This window comes from Myotis myotis, unplaced genomic scaffold (assembly GCF_014108235.1).
Source record: "Myotis myotis isolate mMyoMyo1 unplaced genomic scaffold, mMyoMyo1.p scaffold_m19_p_10, whole genome shotgun sequence".
NCBI lineage: Eukaryota > Metazoa > Chordata > Mammalia > Chiroptera > Vespertilionidae > Myotis > Myotis myotis.
Window position 1 is genome coordinate 22,840,577 of NW_023416314.1, and position 19,401 is coordinate 22,859,977.

Genomic DNA, 19,401 nt, shown 5'->3' on the forward strand with positions numbered 1-19,401 from the left:
GAAACATTCATTCATTCATTTGTTCATTCATTCAGCAAACATCTTTGAATATAGACTATAGAACAGGTGCAATGCAAAGCATTGTATGCCATGTGAGGTACCTTCTCTTTGGTATTGTTGCCACTTTTCTTCCACTCCATGCAAGCAAGACTGGAGAGGTAATTTAATTCATAATTAATGTAAAATTTAAATTAAAATACATGATTTTCCTTGACTTTGCTTTTAAAATGAGACAGTCTGCATGTCCAAAATATGCAAACATGTTCACATGGCCAAACCAAGATGGGGCTGGATTTGACATGGCCCATGAGGCTGTTGAATGTTTTCTATACACAGGCCTCTCTTATGATAAATTTCATTTGCAACTTACCTTCTCCACTAAGGAATTGCTATGTTTCCTCATTTCTAGCTTTAGTTTTTTTATTAGCTACTAGGCAGATTGCAAACAAACTTTGTATTGAGTTATAACAAAGCTTTTTGTAGAAGATGATAATGCAAATGCGTTACTCCATGCTTTCTATTGGCCCAAGAGGGAACTCTGTTGGAATGGAGCATCCGGGACCTTAGGAGTCTGTGAGCTGGTTGCGGTGAGTCACTTGGAACCTTGGATTTCCTTGTGGGAGAGGGAGATTAAGGGCTGCTTTGTTATTTTCTCATAATGTTTTAAAGGCAATAAGTAGATGTTATCCTGGGTCCTAAGACAAGCAGCTTAGCACCTTTATCTATCTTACAGTGTTTGTTTTAGGCACTTTTTTTTTTCCCCCTTTTTGGCTGCACACTCTAGCAGGCATTTGAGTTTGGAATCTTGCAGGGAAGGTGAATTAAGTAATTCCTCCTAAATGAAGATCTGGAATAGGAATGGCTGGAATTTTACAAATTAACCCTTTAGACAGACACACAGACAACATGATAAGAGCTCCTTTGCAGTATAGTGATTACCTCCAGTTATCACTGGGGTTATCAGACTTAATGCTGTTATCGCGAACCCAAGGGAGGGCATTTTGTCAGTGATTTTATACAATTAAGAGGCACTGTGACCTTTGCAAGTTCTAATTTTGTGTTGCTCCATCTAAGGCTGACAAAGTGTTTTAGAAGTGTTACTTAAGGTCACAACCTCTCTGGGAGATCCTGAGGGTTCACTATACCTTGTGAGGCTGAAGCCGTGAACTAATTGACTCATCCAAAAACAATACCCAAGACACCAAAAACTAAGATAAAACGTTTTCACTCCAAATGCAACGACGCCTTTTCTTTACAGGGAAAAAGTCACTTTTCATACCATGCATCCGATTGGACTTCACAAACTCTTTGTCCTCTTTGTCAACACTGAAGGGACGCAGGGTGAACTTCTGAATGTTTTCATCAAGATACCTACTCAGATTCTCATCAAAGACTGTGAACAGTAGGTAAAATTCCTTGTCTATTCCTTTCTACAGAGAAGAAAGAAATGAATATGTGAAAAGTACAGCTTGGAGACATTCTTAGCTCGGTCTCACGAGCAAAGTTAACACGAAGTAAACAAGAATCGGCATCAGCCATAGATGTACAGGGTAATTTTGTAAATCGGGATTCTGAGGATGATTCTGATAAATTTATTACACTCCCCCAAAATCCATCTTTCTCATTATATCCTTCTCCTTCCCCAGGTGGGAAATAAGGCTTTCTACCTGTAGTACTGCTGTTGTCAGCTGGCCATCACTGTCTTACTCTCCTGATCATGGCCTCTCTCTCTCTCTCTCTCTCTCTCTCTCTCTCTCGTTTCATGCCCTCATACTCAGCCCCTGCTTACTGCAGCCACGCTCACACCAACCTCTCTCATTCCCACCTCAGGGCCTTTTCATGTGCTGTTCTCACTGCCTAGAAGGCCCTCCCAGGTTTTGCTTGGGTCACTCCCTTACTCCATCCAGTTCTCTGCACAAATGTCACCTCCTCGGGGTGCACTTCCCTGGCACCTGTTTAAAACAGTCACTCACCTTCTAGCCTGCCTTCAAACTCACTCCCTTTCCCTTACTTTGCTCTTCATAGCACATATCTCTAACCTTAAATTATATTTTGTTTATAAACATATTTTTTATTGTTTTCTCACTGCAATGTTGGCCTTGTAGGAACATTCTAGGTTCCTCTCTGTATCCCCAGCTCCAAAAAAAAAAAAAAAAAAAAAAAAAAGCAGGTACCCAATACATGTTTGTGAGTGAAATAATGAATTGAGTTAACCCATGAGACTTCACTATATTATGTTAACTTGAGTTGATCTTGAAGGGACTATGGATTACTTCCCACTGTGTATACTCCTAATCTTCTATTTGAGCACATCTGACCACACAGCATCTCGAATGGATGGATAATGCTTTTCTTTAAAGCTGAAACAGAGAGGGGGCTGTATTTTCGGTCCCTCAATGTCTCCTTTCCCTAACATGCTCCTGTCTAATCCACCCTTCATCCTGCTGCCTGCTCCAGAGAGCTCCTCAGCAATGCCATCTGGTCACATCTCTTTCCCTCTTATACTGGACAATACAACCTAAACTCACGGTGACCTGGTCCCTGCCTGCCTGTACTGCCTCATCTCTTGGCCCTTCCCTCCTGGCACTTTGACCAAAGAGAAGCCTAGCTTCTTGCGCGATTCTGAACTTGCTGTGTTCTGGGGGTCTCTGTCCTTCATGTATGTACCCTTAACTTTGATGGTCTGCCACCCTAATGCAGCCTCAAGGGCCAGCTTAGCTGTCTCATCTCTGTGATGCTTTCCTAACACCCTATGGAAGATGTGGATACTGCTTGCTTTACACTCATACTGTACCTGTACACTTAACTGCTTTTATCGCCTGGTGTTTCAGCAGGCAGGAGTTTAGGATAATGGGCTATAGAAAGAAACAATGTAGGCCTGAAATTTTTCAAAATAAAATATAAAAATTTGAGAGGAGCAAAAGGGTCACAGTATATTTTTAAAGATTATGGGTTATGGAAGCAGGCAGGCCTAGGTTCTAATGCCATTATTTTTTTTCATGATTTTATGTAACTGGAATGACCATAAATGGTATTTGGCTTAGGTAACAACTCCCAGAGAATATAAGGCTTCTAGCAAACCTCGAAGTTACCACTGAATGGATGCAACAGGGACAAAATCAGAAGTACCTAACAAAACGTTTCTGGCACACTATGCTTTTGGTTCAGGTGTTTAGCTAATAGAAAGCAGAGTAGTGTATTGATAAAAGATCAAAGTTGGATGCTCCAAGTTCCATATTCTGCTGACTCTCACTACTTTACTAGGTGTGTTTCCTGGGATATCATGCAACGTCTCTGAGCCTCAGCTCCTTCAGCTTTAAAATAAGGATAGTCATTCTGCTTCGCCTTATCTGATTGTTGGGGTTCAGTATAAATATTCAGTCTTATTGCACAGCATTATTGAGGGTCATTCAGAGGGCCAGGGACACACTGAATCTCCAATAGACATTTCCAGGATTGGTCCTTTGCACAGGGAAATGAGAATGTGAGGCGGACCAAGACACTTTATGTCTTCTACCTAGCAGTTCCTTTGAGCCCAGAAGTGGGTCCATACAATGCAAGCATTATAAAATATACCATTTAAATAAATAGTCTTGCTATTTCTGATTGGTGAAGTCATTTCAAACGGTTAAATGACTGGACTTTCCTCTTTTCATCAGTGTATTTAATAGCACGCAGACACGGCTTGGGATGCCATGTTTTGCCACACTAACCAGTGCAACCATCCAAGCCTCTAAGGCGGGACTTGCCAGAAGTTATGTACATGTTTCTTGTCCTTTCAGCCAGTGATTAACTTCCAGTTCGTAGTGAGGAGTTAACAGTGGTTCTCACTCAGCCCTGGCTGCTCATTGGAATCACCTGGAGATTCTGATGGATTGGTCTGGAATACGTGAAAAAAGATGTTTAAAAGCTCCCAGGTGATTCCAATGGGTGGCCAGGTTTGAGTAACCTTGTCCAAGAAGAAAGGATCCCAATTTGCACTCCATGTCGACCTCAGAAGATTCTAGAATCAAAGCAATGCACAGGGAGAGACCCACCAAACCCCAGGCAACAAGCAGAAATCCTGGGTTTCTGGGTGGGCATCTGTAACTCAGGAAAGTCAGATGTAAATTTACCAAAAAAAAAACAAAAATAAAAATCCCATTGTGTAGAAGTCAGTTTCAAGAAGAAGAGGGGGAAATTGCTTTTTGTAACCGACTCTTCATTATGACCTGATCTCTAACCGTATTACTGCTTTTTCTTACATACAACCCTGAGAAGAGCTTGGTAACATTTGTTGACTTACCTGTGTGCCATCAGCATTGAGAGCACCTTTTTTACAGACTAGCAATGGCCCTACAAGGCCAGCGCTGGTGTCCTTGATTGGCTCAACTGCTGAGAAGTAAAGGTAGGTCAGACAGGGAGGGTCAGCAGCTGTGGGGCTTACGCTTTCAGGCACTGTCCATCTGTACGTGAAGGTTTCCCCCGGCTTAACATGTGCCCCTGGTTTCACAAATCCTGAGGAAATAAATGGAACAATTACTCGAAGCAACAACCGGGAACATTATTAAACTTGTCAGATTGGGTCTCCCAGCCCAGGGTGTTTCTCTCTGATATGTTTTGCAGAAGGACAGTTGATTTTGCTTACGTATCTTCCGAGGGAAGCTGCTGCCACAGTCTTCTGTTTCATGAGACAGAAGCTTCTATCAAAGGATTGTCTTCTAGATTACATTTATTAATTTCATAGATGCTATTCTTACTCAAATACCAGGTTTAGCATATATTTAAAATGTGGTAGTTGCCCATTTAGCAATTAAATGTAGCCATAAAATATTACTGAGTGCCTTCTATGTGGAATATATTACATTTGGCCCAGCAAAGTATATCCCAAAAAGTTAAGCCAAAGGCCTATCTTTAAAGAGTTTAAAACCTTGAAGGTTGAACTAGGAAATAACCCAAGTAACTACAAGAAAAGTTCAAGGCTGCAAGGCTGATCTGGGATCCAAACCCAGGGCGGTTCAATTCTAAAGACAGTGCACTTAATCCTCATGTTACATGGCAATGAACATATTGAATCTCTCCTGCTAGATGGAGCCACTCTGCATCTTATCCAGGGCTTTGCAAAAAGATGCCCTATAAGTTTGCTGAGTTAAACAATAGAAAATATAGACATTTGGGTTGTCACATTTTTTTTCTGGACACCTACAAAAAGTCATTGTGAGCATTTAACCAAGGAAGAAAGTGCAGGTACAGGAGCTACTGCAGCAGGGAGGGCGAGGATGGACCTAGGGAGGAGGAATTCTCTCTCCATTCCTTCATCCTCTATCCTCCTCATCATCACCACAAAGCCAGCTCTGATAGGCCTGGCCTCACACTGGGACATGAAGAGGTAGCCCAGGCAGCCATGATGTCAGCCGCAGTGATGGAGGAGGCTTGGGAGGAGACCCGGAGTTTCCCAGGAGCAGGGTCATGAAGGGAAGGACACTTCCTGCAGCCGCTGGGCACAAGCTGCCTTCCTTACATACAGAGAGCCTGTGTCGCCTACTCTGTGATGGGGAGAAGCCATCGATGATGATAAGCACATAATACGGTTTTAAATAAATATTTCGGCCCTAGCTGGTTTGGCTCAGTGGATAGAGCGTCGGCCCGCTGGCTGAAGGGTCCCAGGTTCAATTCCAGTCAAGGGCAGGTACATTGGTAACAGGCTTGGTCCCAGGCCCTGGTTGGGCATGCAGAAGGCAACCAATCGATGTGTCTCTCTCACATCTGTCTCTCTCTCTCTATCTCTCCCCCTTCCTTCCACTCTCTAAAAATCAATGGAAAAATATCCTCCGGTGAGGATTAACAAAAAAGTAAAACAAAATAAATAAACAAACAAACAAACAAACAAACAAACAAATAAATATTTTGTTGGTAGATTTGGAGCAAAGACCATGTGTAAAATTTTGATGCAAACAAAACATCTCCCCCTCATCCTTCACCCACAGAATTCCATGTAACCTGCAGCAGAAAAGTTATTCACCTTAAAGAAGTGGGGGTGACTGTGAAAGTGGCTTGCTTTGAGATTTATTACATTACTAAGGAAAAAAAAGAAATTAACATTTCCTAAGAACCTACTATGGGCCAGACTCCGTCCTGAATTCTCTGCATTGCTTCCCAAAGCCCTGTGAGTTGATAGGTGAGAAGAATAAGGTTTAGAAAGTAGAAATAATTGCCCAAGCTCACTGAGCTGGTAAGTGAAGGGACCAGGATTTGAACCTGTACTGTCCAGTTCTAAGTCCTTTGCATACTCATCCTGTTTCCTCCCTAAGCTTAGGCTGAGACTTACCATCTATGTTTGGGGCTGCATCAGAGGCCTTGTCATAGACCACGCCATGGGGCAAAATACTGTAGACTTTGTCAGCTTTGTTGGCAAAGGTCACTGTCAGGGTATCGCCCACCTCTGCCCTGATGACTGGGCCTGAAAAATATCAAGAAGAGAAGAGGGTGAAAATAGAAAGACGTGAATATAGGCAAGAGAAGAAGAGTCATTCCAAGTAGATGTACATGCCTGCTAAAACATCTCCCCTCCCCCATTCAAAACAGGCTGGATGGTTTTACTCTACCAAGAATTCCAAGATGGGCTTCTGCCTCAGAGAGTCTCTTTCTTCGAGTGAAAGTTGCATCAACATACTCTATATATTGAGCCTTCCAATATTTTCCTCCTATTCTGTTGTCCCCTTGTGTGAAGTAGAGCTCAGAGTCACTGTGGAAAGAGTAGGAACCTGACTGAGAACACATCTCTGATATCCGCCAACTGCTTTCATTATGGAGCTTGGTTTTATGATCTTTAGCCCATTCACCCACCCATCTCTCAAGAAACAACAAAACAGGCCTCAACAGAGTTCCCAGGAATAGTCAACCAGCCTTAAAAGTCGCCAGAAGCTGGATGATGCGCAAGCTCATTTCTCTCTTAGCCACTGCACTTTCTTCCCCAAAGGTCCAGCAACCGAAGAAGAAGGCACAGGTAACTCCTTACTTACCGGTACTGGAGTCCCAGAATGGTTTCCTACAAAGTAACAAAGAGCTAACTGGTTTCTTTGCAGAATAAGCAACCCTCTCTCTCTTGCTGATGTCAATATGAATATCTCTGCATATTGTAAGCTCTTTGGTATCTGGCCTGATTAAGGAATGGAGTGTCTAGTTAATCAAGTCTTTTAATTAATAGAGAGTTATTATATATGCTACATACATGAAATACTGCTTCAAAGTTGTGAAATATAATACTATACATTCTGACTAGTACTAACTCTATATTATCTTATTTCTGTCAATGGTACCATCACTCTTGCAGTTACACAGGCTGTTTACTACCCCCCCCCCTTATTTTGTTTATTTGTAACCTTTTAGTGCACCCTTCCTTTTCAGCACCTTTTTTTTGCATCTTTTTCTTTCCTTTCTTTCTATTGCCATGACCCAGTTCATGCCCTCATCACCTTGTGTTTGGACCGTTACATGAACCTCTAACTCTCCATCCTCTATTTCACACGGGCTCACTCAGTTTTTTCTCAGCATACACACTGCTGCAACACAGATCTCCAAAATGGCCATTTGCATTATCAAATACCAGTTTCAAAATTGTCATTTGCTTTCAATTGCCAATCAAATAAGGGTAAAGGACCTCTGCAATTGATATCCAGGTTATTTTGCCCCAATTCTCTCTATGTAAATGCCTACTCACCTATGCATATCCCCTTCTGCAGTCATTCTGATCTTATCACTTTCTCCTGCATGAAAGGTGCTGCACGAACCCCTACAGCTAAAATTTCACTGTTGTGTAACAAATTCTATCCTTCTTCATGGCCCTGCTTAGGTCCCGCTTCCTCTGTGTAGGGTTCCTGTCTCTTAGTTCTCTCTGAATGCCCAGAGAACTGACTGAACAACTCACTCCTGTTTGTAACTGGTGGTTACCTGTGCATACAGATTCTTCCTCCACCTTAAGGTGGGAACATTGTCTGAGATCTTCTTGCATTCCTCATGTCACTTAGTGTATGTTGTGCTTTCGTATATTACATTAAATATCGATTGAATGCAGCTTAATCTAACTTCAGATTTTAAAAGGTGCTTCATAGTCTGTAAGGCTTCTAAGACATAATTTTCAACACTAATTCTCATTATTCTGTTTATGGAGAAATACTGATCAGTTGAGAATGTTGATAGCACAGTTTTCATATATGGTTCACACACATTCTTTAAACAAGGATTAAGTGTAGCAGCAGTTTGGTGGAAGAATGAATGAATGAATGAAATCTACAGTGAAAAACAAAGGGTATCTTATTGATCACAAAGAGAATTTAAAAAAAAAAAATTCCCCAAACATAAAAAGGATTATAGGGTAATAGCAGTACTTTTTGGTATTGCAATGTACATTTTTAAATGCTTTCACAAATATCATTGCATGTGATTCTACAATAAGAAGTAACAGGAATCCACAACCACTTAATAAACCATTAGATTCCATTTTGAAAATACTATGTTCTATGGGAGCCAAGTGAGAAAATTATCAATTATGACTCAGGAGTCAGGGAAGGCCTCACTAAAGAGGTGACATTAGTGCTAGATTTGAGAGGAAAATGGCATTTTACTGTACAGGGAGGCTTACATCAGGCTGTCCTCGAACCAAAAAAGGTAACCTTCCTTGCCAGTTCATCTCCATTGAAAGAGTCCTGTCTTATTCCCTTTTCAAAACGGGCTGCTCCATATGTACAAAGAGGCTTTGTTCTGTTCTCTGTCAGCTTAGTATTGCTCATGGCACTTAGCACTGCAATTCGCACATAGTAGGTGCTCAAGAAATGCCTGATGACTGACTGAATGAATCTGGTGCTTTGATTTAGCCAGAAAATTGTGAAGCAATAAATAGTCTGCCAATTCTCAGCAGTATATCCAGGGCTCAGATCTCCTTAAGTGTTATCATTATGTCATCTCATAAGATGTGCTCATAAGAGCAGTGCTGGGAATATGAATGAGATCTCAAGGAAAAGGCCAACAGAAACCGTTTTAATGAGAGGCTCAGAAACACCATCAGAAAAGCTTACCTGCCAGAGGCATTTAGGGGAAGACCACTGAATTTGTTATAACCTTGAGGACCATAATCCCAAAGAATTTTTTCAGCTGCTATAAAGTAGTGCCTTTGTCCACCCTTCATCTTGGGATGAGAAATACTGTTTTTGCAGTTACCAACATTGTATTGCCCCAGCATACCAGCTGCAGAACAGAGGAAAACGGTCAGCCAAGGTATAACTGCTCACAAAAGAAACCATACAGGAAAAAACTAATCAATTTGACTTCATGAACGAACATTTAAAACTTTTGTACAGAAAACAGGACCATAAACAAAGTTAAAAATAAAGGATAAATACAAGACATTGTTCTTTTTTATCGCTGTGTGATATTCCGTTATAAATGAAACCATATGGTATTTTCTTGGTATTTCCATGGACCTAAAGGATATTATGCTAAATGAAATGACAGACAGAGAAAGAAAATACCATAGAGTTTCGCTTACATGTGGAATCTAAAAAAACAAAATAAAACAAACAAGCAAAACAAAAACAGACTCATAGAAACCGAGACCAAGGGATGGTTACCAGAGGGGAGAGGGTTGGGGGATGGATGAAAAGATTAAGGAGAATAATACAGTCAATAAATTTGCACAATGACAGACCAAATACTAGAATTAGTGGAGTGATCACATTGTAAGGTATAAAAATGTTGAATCACTATATTGTACACCTGAAACTAATATAACTAAAATAATATTATATACCAATTACACTTAACATTTTTAAAAAGTAACAGATAAAAGGTCAGCAGGGCTATATTTTTACACATATGACAAACAATTAATATGTAAATAATATTGATGAGTAAGAAAAAAATAGTAAATCTCCCAATGGAAAATGTTCTAGGAACATAACTAGGTTATTTACAAAAGAAATATTATTGGCTCACAAACAAATGGAATAAAAAGTTTAACCTTAATAGTAATCAATGACACTGTTGTTCATTTATCAGATTGGTAAAAACTATAAAAAATAATTCCCATTGTTGACATTTGAATATGGAAAAGGGAATACTCACACACTATGAGTAAATAGTAACAATTTTTAAAAGGGAATATAGTGATGTATGTCCCTAGCTTAAAAAAAAAATCAAACTCTTTGACCCAGGAACTCCAAATCCAAGAGTTTTGCTAAGAAAATGTCAGACAAAAGTATAAACTTCTCTGTAAATTGATGTTTACTAGTATGTTTATAAAAGCAGAAAATGGGGGGAAATATAAATGTTAAGCAATAGAGTATTGGTTAAATAAATTGTAATCGCCTTATAAAGAGCATTGGAAGGGAAATGACTCTATATTCACTGACATGTAAATATATTTCTGATATACTAATAAGTGGAAAAAGTAAACTATCGGGCAGTAGGCAGTATTTTATCTTATTTTATAAATAACATATGCGCCCTGACCGGTTTGGCTCAATGGATAGAGCGTCAGCCTGTGGACTGAAGGGTCCCAGGTTCGATTCCAGTCAGGGGCATGTGCCTTGGTTGCGGGCACATCCCCAGTAGGGGGTGTGCAGGAGGCAGCTGATCGATGTTTCTCTCTCATCGATGTTTCTGGCTCTCTATCCCTCTCCCTTCCTCTCTGTAAAAAATCAATAAAAAATATATTTAAATAACATATGCATTTAGTATAAAGGTCTAGAAAATAGTGATGGAGGATATTCATCAAAATGTGATGCCATTATCTTTAGATGGAATTACTGATTTTAAAAATGGAATTGTATGTATTTTCCAATTTTTCACAATAATTTTTTTCTGAAGGTATGGACAATTTAGAACATATTGTATTTCAGTAATGTATAAACACCAGTTTATGTCCACAACTGCTAGCCAAGCTTAGCAATCTTACTAAGATTGGCTGCTAATGCTAGTTTCTTGAAAACTAGTTTCTTCTTAGATTTAATAACATGAGACCCTTCAAGAATAGGGATCTTGTGTTGAGAACACTTAAGACCTACCCTCTTAGGAAATTACAAGCACACTACAGTATTATTGACTGTAGAGGCTATGCTGTTATTAGAACTCATTCTTCTTGCATCATAGAAACTTTGTACTCAGCGGTTCTCAACCTGTGGGTCGCGACCCCTTCGGGGGTCGAATGACCCTTTCACAGGGGTTGCGACCATCGGAAAACACATATATAATTACATATTGTTTTTGTGATTAGTCACTATGCTTTCATTATGTTCAATTTGTAACAATGAACTTGGGGGTCACCACAACATGAGGAACTGTATTAAAGGGTCGCGGCATTAGGAAAGTTGAGAACCACTGCCTCGGGATCTTAACTGTTCTCAGCACACACACAAAAGGTAACTATGTGAGGTGATGGCTATGTTAATTAGCTTGAGTGTGGTGATCAGTTCACAATGTGTACATGTATCAAAATATCCAGTTGTATATCTTAAACATATACAATTCCTATTTGTTGATCATCCAATATAATAAAAGGGTAATATGCAAATAGACCAAATGGCAGAACAACCAATCAAAGCATAATATGCTAATGATATGCTAAGGCTGTTCAACTACTCGCTATGACATGCACTGACCACTAGGGGGCAGATAGTCAACTGGTCGACCAGTTGCTATGACATGCACTGACCACCAGGGGCAGTTGCTCTGACCCATAGGTTAGCTTGCTGCTGGGGTCCAGCCAATCGTGACTGAGAGAGATGTCCCAGACATGCCCTGGAGCCCTCCCACGGTCCCTCCCTGGCCTGATTGTGCATCGCTGGGGTCCCTCAGCCTGACCTGCGCCTTCTTGCAATCTGGGACCCCTCAGGAGATGTCGGAGAGCCTGTTTCAGCCCAATCCCGCAGGCCACTCCCCTTGGGAGGTCACCAAATGCAGGGCTCATGGCTGGCGAGCGCAGCAGCGTGAGCCTCTCCCTATCTGGACTGATTGGGCATGAGCCCACAGCAGGCACAGTGGGGCCAGGATGAGTGGGAGCAGCAGGTAGAAGCTGCAGGCAGCGTTGGACTGCGGGTTTCAGCCCAATCCCTGCAGGCCACCCAGAGAGAACCCACCCATGCACAAATGCATGCACTGGGCCCCTCTAGTACATCAATAAAGCTGGAGGTGGGGAGCGGGGAAGGAGGTGCAGTTAGTGTGGCTCAGTTGGTTGAGCATCGTCCTGTGCACTGGGAGGTTGCCGGTTTGATTCTAAGTTGGGGCACATGCCTGGGTTGTGGACTCGATCCCCAGCGGGGAGGTGTGCAGGAGGCAACTGACTGATGTTTCTCTCTCTCTCCCTCTCCTTTCTTCTCTCTAAAATCAATAAAAAGATATTTTTAAAAATAATAAAATGAAAAATAAAGCTGGGGGAGAGGGGAGCAGAATCAGAAACTTACCTTGTTCATCCTTGTCTTCCCTGAACAGTATCTGATATCTATTAACTGATCAACCAACATTTGTAGAATTTAATTTAATTGGAATAACCCAGCTGACCTAGTGCTCAGATTAGCTGCTTAAAGTTGATGGGAACAAGAATGTGTTATCAAAGCAGCTCCGAAGGTTGCATCCCTGTACTGTCAGTGACTGTGTGTGGTTAGTCAGTATCCAAATTAACCACACATTATTTCTTCTGTGTCTATCTCTTTTTCTAACCTTGTTTTCACCATGTGAGGCCAGGCCTTTTATATGTGTAACCCTAATGTTGCCAACGCTTCTTAACTAGCATCTAGTGGCCAGAATCCCCATCATTGAAACTGTTCTGCACGCAGGTATCATAGTTTTCTTCCCAAATCACTGATTATGTCACTAGTGTGCCTACGGATCTAGAAGGACTCACTATTGCCTTCCAGACACAGTCCCACCTCCTTACCCCTGCCATTCAAAACTGCTCCCACTGGGGCCAAACTGCCTCTCGAGGCTTCTCTCTCATCACTCCTCAAGCATGGGCCCACCTAAGTAAAGACCTATTCTATGTGGCCCCAAAGAACCAGGACCAAGTCATTCAGCAGGCATTTAAGCCAACAAATGTTTACTGCACACCTTTCATCGGGTTTTGCATATAAGGAAGGATGTTCTAACAGAGCAGCCCAGAAATGAAATGGGCTGCTACAATTACTTAAAAAGAGATGCTCCAAAGGAAATTGAAGATAGGATGGGGGATTGATCCAGATTACCTACAAATTCCTTGACAGTGCAAAAAATGTGCTATTCTAATTACAGTTGCTCATAGAGAACACGTTTTTCCCAGTCCATGCTGATTCCTCTACCTGGAAAGTCTTTCTTTCCTTCTTCATCTATTCAGTTCCTACCCATATTCCCACGCTCAGAGGAGGAGCCAACTCCTTAGGAAGCCTCTCTGATCGCTCTAGAGAAGTGACTATGGCACCCAAAGAGCATTTATCATCCTGCCTCGAATGTTAGTCATTTTGCAAGTGACTATTAGACTATGGATTGAGGGCCTTATATCTTTCAATCACCTCTCACGTGGTTCATAGGAAGGGGATCAATAAATATCTGTTGACAGGCTGTCACATAAGCATTGTACATTTTCCTATGTATTTAATATTTAATTAAATATAACACATAACAGCAGGCACTGAATGAGCACCATTGACGATGCGATTTAATTGTTCTACTTTAAGCTTCTTACACTGGACCTTTGTCCTTTTACCTTGTAGGTGATCACTGACTTGGCAGGTTATCATCCACTTCCCAGGATTCTCAGCTATCATTTCTGTTGTCAGGAAGGTGGCTGGGAACAGGTTGACAACGTCAGTCCGATGCCCTCGGCTGATGAAGGTGTTACCATAGAAATAGATGGAATGGATGTCTATCTCATTCCCCATCCCAAATAGGTGCCAGGACACTGATTCACCAGCGCACATCTCAGGCTCGGGGAAGTTCCCAAAGAGGTATCCATTGAGGGCTGAAACACAGAAGCACACGAGAGGAATAGACTCCCCAGCAGAGGCGAGCAGAAGCACGGACCCTGGTAATTCATTCTCTAGCACAGCTGGAAAGTCAGCGCAGATCACTGACTGTAATGACTTTGTGCAGAAAAGCTCCTTTTATAAAATATAGCCCCAGAAGGGAATGAAAGGTATTGGTCTTTTTGAGAGAAAAGCATTCAATAAAAATGGTAATCGGCACACGAGAAAACAGCCTTGGAGCCGCTGTGTGGCCCAATGAGATCAGGAGTAAACAGTGCCTCTCAAACTTCCAGGACCGGTCAGTCAGCCACCTCTTTCCCAATGCTTCATTTGCATATCTGCCTTCCCCACTGACTCTGTCCCTGCAACCAGAACCCTGTCTCACTTATCTTACAGCTATCAGGACCTAGCAGAAAACCTGGCACACAGTAACTACCTAATGTAAGTGACAAAAGCAAGCAGCAAGATGGAAAGAAAAGGTACTGATTAGATGGGGCTTATGGCACATAGTGAATGCTCAATAGATGTCGCTGATTTAAAGAATGTCTGGGAAAACATGATTTCACAAAGTGGGTATTTAACTCTGAGCACAGCATCATTCTTGACGTTTAGCAGCTGCTTAGAAAATGGTTTCTGGATAAAGCAAGAGGTTGCAAATCCCAGGATTCATATAGGCTGATGACTTGTTCTCCTTTCTTCTGCGGTCTAAAGCCACCCGTCTTCTGGGGTCACCTCCTGATTCTTCCCTGATTATAACATCAATCCTTCCCCTTGTAGTCCCATAGCTTTGTCGTACGTAATTCAGCTTACATCTATTGCCTTGTTCCTTCTCAGATTGCTGCGGGTTCTGGTATGTCATGTGTTAATATGTTTCATATCACTTTCTAACCATTCTCATCACTAAGTTACAAATCTTGGAAAACTAGGTTGGTCATTTCTGTGTGTTTGCATCCCTCATAGCACCGGATACACAGAGGCGGCCGGTATGTATTTGGAAATGGGAGACACTACCATGCATTTTGTTACTCCTCTGGAAAACAGCATCTTCCTTGTCAACTGAGTCAGGCTCAGTGCAGAAATGCCTGATATTTTCATCGAGGTACCAGCTCTGATTCTCATCCACCAGGGTAAACATTATGATGAACTCTTGGTCCACATCCGTCCTTGTCCCTGAATGTTTGTTCAGGACACCTGTCAAACACATTGAAAAGAGAAGAGGAAAAGGTTCAGAATGAACTAAATCAAGGTGAGTTTTGCTTCCTGCCAATGGTGTCACCTAAGCGTGAAGTTTGTCAAAGACCTATATGTACAAGAGTACCCTGCAGCTTACAAGCAGCGAAGGGCTTTAATGAAAATGACAGAACTGCCGAAAACAAAAGGCACAGGACAGAAATCTTCACAACTGCAGACTTGGAAATCTGTCCACTCCCGGAAGGAAGTCAACTTTATTGACAGAATACAGACACACCAAACCAATAGGGAAGAAATAGCAGCATGAATATGTGGGTGAAATAAAGAAGCAAAAGCATTCCTGGTCATTTATGACTTTTTTTTCATTTTCCTTGCATGGTGTCAGTGAGGTGTTAACAGCTATTAATAGAGAATGTCCTTATTTTTTCTTTAAAAAAATAAAGCATATATGTTTCAGAAGGCCATGGTGGTCCTTAGAAGTCTGAATTGTTGCCCCTGCTATGGTGTCAGACTGATCTTCTATGTTAGAGGAATTTCTCCCATCTTATAGGAAGTTTGGGAGAAGAGGCACATTCCATATGAAGCAAAGAAGGTAAGCAAGACAAGACCTGAAATGTATGCACACTTTTCATCACACCTGGGAACAGCCTACTTAGTTGCGGGGGGAGGGAGGGCACCCTCTTACCTTCCTTGCACACCAGCAGCGGGCCAATGAGCCCAGAGCAGATGTCCTTAGGGGCGTCGATGTGCGAATGGTACACCCAGGTCAGGCAGTTGGCGTCGGCTGGAGCAGGAGCATATTCTTCTCTCACGGGCCAGACGTAGGTGTAGTTTTTGCCAGGAGGAACCATATCATCATTTTTGTTCTTTCCAGACGTCCCATCTGGGTACAAGGCTCCTTCCAAGAAAAGAGAAAACACAGTTAAACACAGAGACCACAGGGCCAGAGCTTTGGAATCAAACACATACCAATTAAAATTTATTTCCTGTGAGATGGAAGGAAATTACTTACATTCTCAATGCCTCAACTCTCTGTAGTACAGCTGGAATGTTACTGTGTGCCCCAGAGGGATGTGAGAACTAGATGACCATGTATATGACTGTCCTGCACAAGACCCGGATGCTTACAAGATGTTCCTAAAGACCCTCCTGATAGGCCTCCTGTACCAATCAGGAAGCTCGCAATCCACTCAACTTAACGCCAACTTAAGAGGAAAAGAGAAGCAGCAAAAGAAAGAACAAACACCTCTTGGGCACTTAGAACAGATTCAGCACCTATATGAGGTCTCACAAAATACAGGAAGAGAGTTAAGACATTCTTCCTGCCTCCAGAGACCTTACAGTTCCTCGGGGGCGACAAGAATATGAACTATGAACACATAGGTCAACTGAAAGATAAAGCAGGGTGATGTGTTCTATGTAACTTGAAGTCTATGCAAGGTGGACGTTCTACCACAGAGAAGGGCGGGGCGCACGGGCGTGACATTCCCTTTCTCTGTTTTAAAAGCTAAGATTGCACAAGGTTTTTCCATTAAGGAAGGTCCGTCGCTAAAAATAGTTTGAAAATCACCTGGGTGGAAGGCAGAAGATCAACCTGTGCAAGTTATAATTACCAGAAGCTTCATAACAGAGGTGGGATTTGAGGGGCCTTCAACGACTGGGAGGACTTGGATGGTACTGAGAAAAAGGCTGGAGGGTGAGGGCTGAGAGGAAGATGGATGTGAAAACATTCCAAGTTCATTCTCATTCTCTCATTCATTCACTCAACAAACCTGTATTGGCTATTTGACCAGAGGCCAGCAAATGTGCTGGTGTTAGGAATACAAATCCAAATAAGGCAGCAAGAGCCAGTGTATCCAAGGCAAGCCGCAGAAAAGATAAAATTTAAAAAATCTAACGTTACCTTTTAAATAAATGCTACCATGAATCATAGTTTGGTTTTTGGAGAAGAATACCAGCTAAGAGCCTATTATGTGCCAAGCATAGTGGGTACTTTGTGTATATTACCTCACTCCTCAGGCAACCCCATATGGTGTGCATTAATACCTCCTTTTAGATCGAGTCAAGGTAACACGTTAGCATGTGGCTGGGCCAGATTTCAATCTAGTTGTGTCTGACTTCCCACTACACTATGATACCTCCCCCAAAATTATTGGGAATATAGTGTATGGACTGTTCTAACATATTTATTCACTTTATTTTTAAAAGAATATTTTTATTGATTTCAGAGAGGAAGGGAGAGAGATAGAAACATCAATGATGAGAGAGAATCACAAATTGGCTGCCTTCTGCACTCCCCCCACTGGGGATCAAGCCCACAACCTGGACATGTGCCCTGACCCGGAATTGAACCTTGACCTCCTGGTTCATAGGTGGACATTCAACCACTGAGCCATGCCAGCTGGGCTAAATACTTCCTTTCTTTTTTAAAAATATATTACAGAGATGAAAGGAGAGGGATAGAGAGTTAGAAACATCGATGAGAGAGAAACATCGATCAGCTGCCTCCTGCACGCCCCCTATTGGAGGTTGAGCCCGCAACCAAGGTACATGCCCTTGACCGGAATCGAACTCAGGACTCTTCAGTCCGCAGGCAGACACTCTATCCGCTGAGCCAAACCGGTTAGAGCTACATACTTTCTTTTTATGTATTATGTTTATGTAAAACTTTCTTTTATATACTTTCTTTTAATCTGAAAAATATGAATTACTTTTCAACTTATACCCATATACAATATAATACTAAAAAGATAAAGTCTGAGAACAAAACCTATATAAAAGTACTGTATTGGGAGATTGATTTAATTAGTCAGATCTCTTCATTATTAAGTGTAGCTCTAAATTTCCTGGTTATATCTAGGTTATATTAAAATATCTATGTTTAATATATATTAGGTGATATAATTAGGTTATATTCTTTCTTTGTCTAATAAAAAGAAACTTACTAGTTCCTTAAGAGAGAGGAACTTTTTGTTGGTATAAATTCTAAAAGAATATTTTCAAGAAAATAATTATATACAAATTATTGAGTAATATAACAAATTATGTCTTTACTGTTTTCAAAGGTACAAAAATGTTATTTTTAAAAATAATATCTTACATTATCTCTTAATATAACGTGAGAATATAACACTGAAAAATATTTAGCAAAACCATTTTTACTCCAAGTTAAACTAATGTAGTTTACTGCTGTCTAACTTGATAATTGATCTAACCTGATAAAGGAATGGGAAAAATCCAGAGTGCTGCCCACCATGAATTAAATCCAAAGGACATTTTAAACAATTCCTGTTACCTAACCTCTCAGTGGCATTTGATATTATTGTCATTTTCCTCCCTCATAAAAAATTCTCCTCCCTTGGCTCCTGTGACATCACGCTATCCTCTTTGGCAACTCTTTTTCAGGCTAGTTTTTCCAGCACATTCTCCTCTGTCTGTCATTCAGTGTCAGAAATCCTCAAGTTATAAAGCTGTCTCCATGCCCAGAGCTCTCTCTTTGCTTGATAGCACCCATCCCAACAGCACTCCAACAAGCTACATGCCAGCCACTCCCACGTTTATCTCCAGCCTGGACCTGGCCTCTGAACCGTACATGGATATCCTCCTGTCTCCTGGGCATCTCCACTTGTAAATCTCAGAGAGATCGCAAAAGCAACCTTCCCCCAAAACATTAGCTCTCCCAAACCTGGTCCTCAGCCACTGCCTTCTCTCTGCATGAAAGACACCACCAGTATTCAACGCCACAAGCTAAAAACAAAGAAGCATTCTATTCATCTTCCTCTGCCTCCCTTGCCATTTCCAAAGCACCACAAGGTCCTGTCCTTGCTTCTTCGAAAGGTATCCATTCATATCCGTTTCCACTATCGCAGTCCTAGTCCAAACAACGTTATCTCTCACCTGGACTTCTGCGGTGACCGCCTAGCTGATTTCACAGCCTCTCTTGCTTCTCTAATCCATTTTCCAAGCCATAGAAAGAGTGTCTTTTTAAATCTCAAATCTGATTATATTGTTCTTTACTTAAAATCATTCCATGGCTTCCCGTCACTGTTGGGATGAAGGTCAAATGTGTTGAAATAGATTGCACGGCCCAGCGTAGTCTGGTTCAAGCCATCCTGAACTCCCTGGACTAGTTCGGTTCTCTAAAATGCATCACACAGGGAGAAGGGCAGTAGAGATAGCAGTGAGTTCGCAGCTACTGAAGCTAGACTTGCGTGGAATCAAATCCTTTCTCCATCACTTGTGA

The 19,401-nt window shown here is 41.5% G+C and overlaps 1 protein-coding gene across 1 annotated transcript in view; it reads right to left on the reverse strand.

Moving 5' to 3' along the window:
- Positions 1–19,401, reverse strand: part of HEPHL1 (hephaestin like 1) — a 62,461-nt gene that overhangs the window by 25,266 nt on the left and 17,794 nt on the right. The window contains exons 3-10 of the mRNA XM_036324679.1: positions 15,844–16,056; positions 14,979–15,158; positions 13,709–13,963; positions 9,054–9,222; positions 6,585–6,724; positions 6,308–6,439; positions 4,286–4,497; positions 1,280–1,430 (exon numbers count right to left, since the gene is read on the reverse strand). Coding sequence (XP_036180572.1) covers positions 1,280–1,430; positions 4,286–4,497; positions 6,308–6,439; positions 6,585–6,724; positions 9,054–9,222; positions 13,709–13,963; positions 14,979–15,158; positions 15,844–16,056 — 1,452 coding nt within the window. The remainder of the gene's footprint in view (positions 1–1,279; positions 1,431–4,285; positions 4,498–6,307; positions 6,440–6,584; positions 6,725–9,053; positions 9,223–13,708; positions 13,964–14,978; positions 15,159–15,843; positions 16,057–19,401) is intronic.